Source organism: Borostomias antarcticus (genome assembly GCF_949987555.1).
Source record: "Borostomias antarcticus genome assembly, chromosome: 8".
Lineage (NCBI taxonomy): Eukaryota > Metazoa > Chordata > Actinopteri > Stomiiformes > Stomiidae > Borostomias > Borostomias antarcticus.
In genome coordinates, this window is record NC_140241.1 from 8862745 (window position 1) to 8872474 (window position 9730).

Consider the following 9730-nt stretch of genomic DNA (forward strand, 5'->3'; position numbering starts at 1 on the left):
TCATGGGCACTGTAGTTGTGTTAGAGTAGTGGCGTAGCTCGTAGCACTAAAGGGCAAGTCGTGTTAATGGCCTCTAGGGGGCACCACTGACCAACACACAATTCAACTTTGCTCTGTATGATGGACTCAACCCCTCAGGATATTGTAGATTGAACCATACAGCATACATGTTGGTGGCATGGAGAATCTAGTGATGTTTTGGCCTAGATAAACCATTGTGTCAACATACAAAAAGGCAGATGTCTAGGAGTCATCTCTTCAGCAGCAGTTTATTTTTCAAAGTGTTGTTGCCTCAGTATCATCAATACAACATAAAAAAGTGGATCCCAAGCTTGTGTATTTTTGCAGCAGTGGAAGCAGTACCTGACATTACTATAGCTCAAATCTCTCATTACCTTAATGCCCATAAAACACAACAACTCAATCAATAAATACAATCATATAATCATATAATTAGCCACACAAGGAATAACAAGATAAATGTGTGCCTCAAAGGGTGTGTCACACTGAGAAGAATGTTTGGGTGGTGAGACATCAAGGCCTACTGTACATTTCAAACACTGATTGATAACCGGACATCGTGTCAAGCTGCTAATTATGAGAAAACACACTACTCACTACAAAACATCTTATCGAGCTAAAGTACATCTGTTGAAACACATTGAGACATTTTTAGATATCCAAAAGAACTGTTAGGTTTTCCAGAAGTGGATGTTCATTATGTAAAATCTTTCCTCAAGCTATTTTGGAGTTATTCCATCCGGAATATTCTAGACTGTTGTAGACCTGGGACAGGGTGTGGCTCAGATAGGCGTGATGTCACAGCTTACACCCCCTCTGTGGCTGTACTGGAGACATGGCGTGACTTAGAGGGGTCAATCTGCCTCAAAAACATCATCTTCCAAGGTTTCTTCAATGGGCTTCATTTTTTGGGAGTCCTTGGTAGCTGAAGATTTCTCTGGAATGGACGAATGGCATGATCAGATCAGGTATAAGCACAGCTCGCTGGCTAGATGAACCCAACAAACTTTCCAAACTGAGGTTGTCATAGGTCACAAACAAGCCTCTACTTCGGCTATTATGATGGCAAATACAGCGTGAAATGTTATTCAAACCACATATCAGGACATACATACAGTATGCTCACACATTCGTGCTCAGACAAGAAGACTGTGAGATGAAATTAACGTCATGGGAGAACATAAGCATTATGAATAGCTCTGCGTTATGATTTAATACGACTGATAGGACTTGAAACATGGACTAGAGTATTGACCCAAAAGGTTTGGGATAGAGAGAGTCTTATCTCAACACACATGTTCCAACAGGACCTGTACAGTGATGAACAAACGCTGTACCACACTAACTCTTAAACTCTTAACTCATTCACAGGTTAAAACCACAGGCCAGGTTACAACGGGAACACTCATTTTTAGATCAAGCAGAACAAAGAAGAGCTTTTAGGGTTAAAATCTAGGGTGGTTGGGGTTTGGGTTGGGTTGGGTTTGGTTGTTTAGTTCTATGGGGGAATTGAATTGGGTGGGTGAATTCATGGGAGGGTATAATAAGGTACAGTGAGGTAAAAGAGATTGGTCTTACAACCCCTTCAGGGATTGGCCCGATCTGAGGGAGTGGGCTGAGTCACAGCTGGAGGAGGGACAGGAGGAAGAACATCAGAGAAACGCTAGCACAACGTCTAGGCAACATTAGGGCCTGTCCAGAAAGTGCACCTATAGCCCCCTGTACATGCTTGTGGAGATTTGAAAGGATTGGCCAGATAGATATCCTACAGTAAGAGATTAAAAAATTACTTTAAAAAAAAAAATCACAGAAGATTGGGCCATCAATATGACTTCCAGTCCTTTAAGATGAACATAAAAACTGAATCAATGTTTGATTTTTGACATGGACCTCTAAAACAAAAACGGAGTATGTAAGTGACAGTTAACATCACACACTAGAGGGACTCAGGGGAGAGAGGGGACAGGACGAATGACATCGATGAAGAGGTTGACAGAGATGAAGAGAGATGAAGAGGTCATAAATCACACAGTGACTGCACCTACAGCGCTATCAGGGCCCTCATACATCACACCAAACATACCACTTTGGGATAGTTCAGGGTCAGTTCAGAAGACTAGGGACACTAGGGCGAATCACACTGTTAGACACTGAGATATCAGCCAATGGTAGCGCAGCTTGTTGAGACTTACGGAGCGAGGAGCCGGCGGAGCCGCCGCGCAGGATCTGGTTGAGCACGTCGTCGGTGTCGCTGGTGCTGGCCATGCTGTTCCTCATCTGCATCATGGACAGCTGGGAGCAGAGGCTGGGCTGGCGGTCCATCTTCTTCACCGCCTGTTACCATCATCATCCTCATTATCATCACCATCATCATCACCATCGCCATCATCATCATCATCATCATCACCATCATCATTATCATTATCATTATCATTATCATTATCATTATCATTATCATTATCATTATCATTATCATTATCATTATCATCACCATCATCATCATCATCACCATCATCACCATTGTCGTCTACATTATTATCATCATCTTTACTACAATCACTCTTTCTATCATCATCACCATTGAATCACTGAAGGTAAATACATATTAAAGTTGAAAAATATAAGCATGAGTTACTTGTTTTGGTACTACTGTTCTGAACCCACCTTGTCGCTGAGTGTGGGGTCGTTGAGAGAGTACAGTTTGTTGGTGATGTCTTTGCCAATGAGGTACCTGAACACCTCATTCAGGAAGGGGTCTGATTCTAAGTAGAAGGTGAGTCTCTGCCTGTTCCAGCACAGGAACTTACAGTTCTCCTCCGCCATGATGGTCACCTGTCAATCAGCAGCTTGTCAAGACAGCATAAACGATACTGCACCCAAACAGAGACTAAATATCAGAAAATTGATTCAGCTTAATAACTGGTCATCGGGAGACAGGATTTACTGAGCGACAAAATATCTCCAGCACACTTAACGCTAGCACACTTAACGCTACATTACTCCGTCGTCTTGAGTTAAGTCACCTGGAATTTTTCACCCCTGTTCATCTGGGTTGATCTGAACTCCGGGGAGTCGATGAAGGCGTTGGTGTAGATGTTGTGGAGGAAGTGTCCTCGATAAGACACCCTCATTCTGTCACCCACAGAAATATAACAAGAACTCAGCAATGAACACAGACTAACGGCGCTTGTCTGGATAATAAGCACCCGACGACAGATGGGACGATCCCAGGGCCGGGGGGGGGGGGGCGTTTCACAGGACCCCCCAATCTGATACCTACTTTCCTTTCAGGAGGATGCTGAGCCGCTCGTCCACGGAGGTCTTGTCCTCGGCGGCGTACGCCATCCCCTTCTTCAGGATCTGGATGGTGCAGAACTGGCCCGTCAGCCTCTGGAACAGGGCCTCGCGCACGCGGAGGGGCTCGAACATCCGCTTGTACACGGACTTCAGCTCCCTGTCGATCTTAATCTGTCGGGGGGGTGTGTGTGTGGGGGGGAACGCAGTCACACACGATGACACCTCAGTCAGTGGTTTCAAGGAGTGACAGAGAACACTTGGTGAGGAAAGCAGATAGGTCCAGGCACTCACGGAGGGATAGAGATAAAAAGCCTTTATTGATTCATGGCACATTAATTAAAAAGCCGACATTTCTACCCACTGGGGGTCTTCATCAGGGCATCAAAGCATGAATGACATTTCGCTCTTATAAACAACTCGAAGAACAAAAGAAATAGGAAAGGAAAGACCAATCACACATCACAACACACATCCTTCATTATTGAAGATATTGAATTTATGTGTTTTCTGTGATTTCTTGGTCTTTATATATTGTTAATATTATTATGTGATACCATAAACCTCTGTCGTTGTTCATGTTATACTTGGTCTACTTTTGTCTAGCTCTATATGTTCATGTTATGATGATGGTGATGTAATGATGATGGCAGTGATGATGATGATGATGATGATGATGGTGATGATGATGATGATGATGATGATGATGATGATGATGGTTATGATGAGGATGTCTGTGATTGGTCTTTCCTTTCATGTGTGGACACACCGTATTTCTTTTGTTCTTCGAGTTGTTCATAAGAGAGAAATGTTTGTTGCCATTCATCATGCTTTGATGCCCTGATGAAGACGCTTAGTGGTTAGAAACATGTTGGCTTTTTAATTGTACAAGCCATGTATTAATAAAGGCTTTTTATCTCTATCCCTCCGTGAGTGCCTGGACCTACCTGCTTTCCTCACCAAGCGTTTTTCCCTTGGTTCAGAGCACCTGGAATAGGCTCCTACTGGTTGAATCTCCACTAAGCACCTGGGCTCCCTTCTCTTTTGCTACCGAAAGACAGAGAAGGTTCCGGGCCACCGACCCCCCTGACAGAGCACACGTCACACGTTACACGTCACACGTTACACACGGCATCCCAATCTAATGGAAAAACTCATTTAATTGTGTTTATAGATGTAGAGCCCTGCAGAAATTGTGTAGACTACAGTAGTTTATTCTGCATAATATGTTTAATAGAGGTATACATATCCAAAGGGGTTTTTGTTGTTGTGTGTAATAATATCCTGTGTTTGATTTTGCCAATGTAATTCAAGTGTCATGAAGTGATGTACTCTAAACCAATGAGAGAGCAGTTTGGGAGGGGGTGAGTTTTTTGTTGTTGTTGTGTGCGACCCACGCGGGTTCAGGAGAGAAGTGTGGGAAGAACACGTTAGTTCAGCGCGCAATACCAAGAGGGTTTTTGTTCAGTTTACAGCTAGTTATCAACTGAATATACGATAAAATAGAGGTAGCCTATATTGGTACTTCTAAACAATGTGAACATTGTGCGTTTCACCAAGTCAACCCATCTTTCTGGTTTAATCGTGGAGTATAGCCTACAGTCAAACACGGTTAGTTATTTTCCTTAGCTTTGTGAAGTAGCCTATAGGACTTCGAATTTCAACTGTGGACGTTTTGTTAGTATAGCCGTGAGGACAGTCATCTACAAAACATCAGGCGGATACCGTGGACCGGAGAAGAGGATTGGGAGAAGCTAGCTAGCATCGCTCGATAGTGTTATTGCCTGTTGCATCGGCTGTTGTGGAGCCCTCATGAGTCTGGTGGTCAGTGGTCGCGTGAGTAAACTGGGACTATCCGAACACTGACTTCATCTCGGTTCTAAGGATTTGGTTCGTTTATGTGCACCAACGTATGGGCCCCAACGTTTAGAAATCCAAGCGCTTGGTAATAGTTCAAGATTAGTCTGGCGGTTCATTCGGGACATTTCTGTGTTCAGAGGACTCGCGCGCACGGGTGCGCTTAAACACACACACACACACACACAAACACACACACGCTCTCTCTCCCTCTCTTTCTCGCTCTCACTTACACACGTATTGTTTGATGTTCATTCTGTACACAAGAGGTTGTTATTGTGGGAGATTGAGCTAGATAATAAATAATTGTTGTTTATTTTATGTTGTGGTCCTGAGCATCATAGGCTACTGTATTGAGAATATTGATACTGACACTGAATTTATGTCAAACTGAGTTCTGGGGAATAACTTTATAGCTCACAGTAGATGAGTATAGTAGTTCCACAGTGGAGGCACCGCGCTATTATACATTTGTCATTATTCAATGCCATTGCATATATTTCTCGGTCATTTCCGGGATAATTTCCTTATCATTTTAGTCTCAAGCCTGTACTGATAGCCACTGGTAAATAGGATATTCAGCTAACTCATAACCTAACCGCTGAGAACTCAGGATCCTGTTTAAAGTAAATTGTAGTAGCCAGCCTATAGTCAACATAAGAGGGGTTACATAGATAAGTAGAGTTGAGGAGCTGCAGGAGGCTCGGAATAAATGATCCTCCGATCTGATTATGAGGAACCACGGTCTCATTCTGTCAGCTCTGCGGAGACCACCCCCCCCACACACACACACACACATCTACCACACACACACACACATCTACAAAGTCCTCCCGCTGCTTTTGTGCATCTTAAAGACCTGCATTTCATCAAGGAAATGTGGTGAAAACCCTTGGGGAAAGTTCTCCTTCCTGAGATCCCTCTCAATCAGTAAGACAACTGGCCTCAATATCATAATTTTCTCTACTCCCGATCTGGAAATTTTAGTTAATACCCTTCACTGAAAGGACAGTAAGACCCTGTGGTCAACCAAGTTTTTACATTAACCTTTTACGAACATAGCAGACACCACACAGGTGCATAACTCACTGGTCTGCGTTTGTAGAGCAGGTAGAAGAAGTGCATGAAGTTGATCACCAGGAAGATCACGTTCCACACCATCACATCCAGGTTGCACCGGTACAGCGTTGCCCAGGCGATGAAGAGACTGCATCCTGCCAGGATAAAAGCAGAGGAAGACGACGTGACGTACTGACAGCCGCAACATTTTGGCAGAGAGACGCTAGGCGCGTTTATTGCTCAGGATTTTTTGCTCGGCATCTCAGATTGTATTCCTACCTATGGTTCGAAAACTCGTCTGGTACCACGGCAAGGACACGTCAGGTTATCATTTCGACAACACAACAATGGCTATGGCTCAGGAGCTAGAGCGGGTCATCCAATGACCACAGGGTCGGTGGTTCCATTGCCGGTCCTCCTCCCGTCCACATGTCAAAGTGTCCTTTGGCAAAGACACTGACCGCCAAATTGCTCCCAAATGAGAACACTAGCACCTTACATGGCAGCTTCCTGCCACTTGTGTGTGAATAAGTGAATGAGAGGCCATTGTAAAGCGCTTTGTCCGTTAAGGTAGAAAGGCGATATAAGTGCAGTCCATTTATCATTTGCCATGACATTACCGTGTGTGTCCCACAGGGGGTGCTGCAGACCCACCTGTCATCAGCAGGAAGCGCAACAGGATCATATGCAGGGCGGCGGTGGTGGGGAGGACCAGGCCCAGCAGCATAGACAGGTTCCCCAGGTGGAAGAGCAGGTGGTGGGCCTCCTCCCACGCCTCGCACGAGGTGCCGTTACCGGGCTCCGCCACCTCCAGACCCCCGGCGCCGCCCGGCGTGGCGGACCGCAGGGGGGCCAGGGTGGTGTAGAACAGGGTGGACACGTCCGGGCCGCCTGTGGTCATCCTGCGGTTGGGTTATCTACAGACAGAGGGAGGTAAAGTCAGTAAGGACCCTGGAGAACCAATGCTTCTCGAGCCTAGTGACCCATAGGGCAGGAGCCTCTCTCCTGATTCCTTAGCGTGAGGCAGCTGGATGTACAAGTACGCGCCCTGGACATGACGCTAGAAGCAGGGACTTTCCCCCAATCCGAGCCTTGACGCAGGGAGGCATTGGGAACCATTTTTTATAGTCTTTGGTATGATTCGGCCGGGGATCGAACCCCCAACCTCTAGAGGGAGGGCAAAGGGTGGGACTGTGTCGAGGACTGGGGGGGAGACGGTTCGTGTATCAGATTGTCAGAAGGCTCTAATACTACTGCCCGTCGTGTGTTTGACCTCCACAGATTTAAAGAACAGATGACAAAGCTTCCGTCTTCTGTTTTATTTTGTTGTGTGTGATTTTCGTGTGTTGAGGCTGGCTCATGCATATTCACAGTCAACATTGTGTGAGCCTATCACAGAACAGAAACACGCATTCTAATTGTCCTCTGTGAATACTACTGTACCAATCAATATTATGCAGTGAGAATATTTCAATGTTAAGATGATATTTGCTGAAAATTACTGCAGAAACACACACGCACAGCGACGAGTTACTGTGCGGCTGAAATGTAGTATAGGCTACCTGTGACACGCACACACACACTCACACACACACACACACACACACACACACACACACACACACACACACAGAAGGATTCCCCTTTTAAACACAACACAATTCTACCGATGGCCTAATAGGAAATATCCTTTTACAAACGGCTGTCAGACTATCTAGGCTTAAATGTGATTCTGAATTCTGGTTTATTTTGCCAACCGCTTATACGGCTGTAGGCTAAAAGAGCAAATTGGTAGGCTGGTGAAAGTTAAGATGGGACCTAGCTAAGAAACGCCTACTATCGCCTCTAATCGTTTGAATTAGCTGCAACTTTCTTCGACTTTCACCAAACCGAAGAGAATATGAGGTTTAACTTACCGATCTGAAAGCAATAAATCCAATGCGTTCGTTGTTGAACAGAGTAGACAACAATGTAAGTATTGAGGAGCTGTACGTGTAGGTCCGTGTGAGCTGGGGGACTGCACAGTGTGAGTCGCGCATTCCAGCGAGCTGACAGGCATAGACTAAAATGGGCAAGAGACGACGGGGGACAGCCGTCAACATTTCAACCCGCGGCTGCGTATCAGCACTGGCCAAGCACTCCGACAGGGGGAGATAAAACCGCGGATATGTATGTGCTTTCAAACGATCTTCTCATAGACTCCAGTGTACAGTAGCTTAGCATATAGGCTACTACTCACTATGAAGCTCTTATCCAACGACCGTGACACTGCCTGATCGTAACATTATTGTAATAGCATGGCATGCCTGATTTTTCCTAAACCCTGAACTTTAGGCTTCATACTTTCCTGAGTACTGAAAATGGATCAAACGGATTTCCACTGAGTCGCTTCCCTGTCAGGCATATCTTCTACATTGTGTCCAATGTCCATAATGTTAATAATATTGTGAGTCGCCCTTTAATTGAATTGCACTGCGTGAGTTGTGCGGGGAGATCAGCACCATGGACAGCGAAAGGTGGTTGCCAGCCAAAGTGATTGACAGTCACCTGAACACGTTTGTTGAAATGCGCTGCGGATCTCCGAAGAAAGTAGGTAACCACTACAAAACAGCCTACGACGGACAACGCAACAGATATTTAAAACAACACACCATTTGCAATATTACTTTTAATCATCTTTACAGTGCAGCAGACTAGTTCAAAAACACAGATAGCTAACAGGCCCCCAGTTGAACCACTTGACTGTCGGTACACACACACTCTCTCACACACACACACACATATATATAGAAAGTAGGTAACCACTACAAAACAGCCTACAACGGACAACGCAACAGATATTTAAAACAACACACCATTTGCAAAATCACTTTTAATCATCTTTACAGTGCAGCAGACTAGTTCAAAAACACAGATAGCTAACAGGCCCCCAGTTGAACCACTTGACTGTCGGTACACACACACATAATATATATAGGCCTATATATGTGTGTGTGTATGTTACACGTGAGCTGTAATGTACTTTATATGGTGGTATAGCATAATGCATATAGGGTAAAAAGTGAACATGATGTAAATTCGTTTTATTGGCATGTAGTTTTTCAACATAGCTTACTAGGAATTTGCTTCGGGATCAGAAATGATGAATCACAGAGAAGGCAAACAGCCTAAAGAAGAATAAACATTGAGCAGGTTTGGTGGCATGCAGTCAGGGATCAGCCCTCTGAATCAGTATTCACGCTTTCCCTGGAACTTGCAGGAACCCATCTGTCCTCTCTAATTCTGGCCCCGGCACGTGACAGTAGCTGGGTAACCGGAGATCATAACGGAACCCACGGCTGTCGAACGCCTTGTCGTTCAGGGAGTACAACTTATCCGCGATGTCGTTACGGACAACGAGGGCGAAGACCTTGGCGATGTAGCGGTGCTTGGCGAAAAGCAGATACAGCTTCTTACGCCTCCACGCGACATACCTACATCGAATATCAGCACGCAGTGT

The 9730-nt window shown here is 45.1% G+C and overlaps 2 protein-coding genes across 2 annotated transcripts in view; both read right to left on the reverse strand.

The window, feature by feature from the left end:
- Nucleotides 1-875: 875 nt before the first annotated feature.
- popdc1 (popeye domain cAMP effector 1) lies at nt 876-7132 on the reverse strand (the record flags this gene model as incomplete). The annotated part of the gene is made up of 7 exons (XM_084442434.1): nt 876-958; nt 2214-2355; nt 2686-2853; nt 3045-3153; nt 3302-3489; nt 6262-6386; nt 6886-7132. 7 exons carry the CDS (start codon nt 7130-7132, stop codon nt 876-878), a joined length of 1062 nt encoding a protein of 353 aa, XP_084298560.1.
- A 2334-nt stretch (nt 7133-9466) lies between these two features.
- popdc3 (popeye domain cAMP effector 3) overlaps nt 9467-9730 on the reverse strand; it is a gene marked incomplete at both ends in the record, with an annotated part of 1291 nt that continues 1027 nt past the window's right edge. The window contains one exon of the mRNA XM_084442436.1: nt 9467-9730. This exon is cut by the window's right edge and continues 3 nt beyond it. Within this exon, the coding sequence (XP_084298562.1) occupies nt 9467-9730 (264 nt within the window).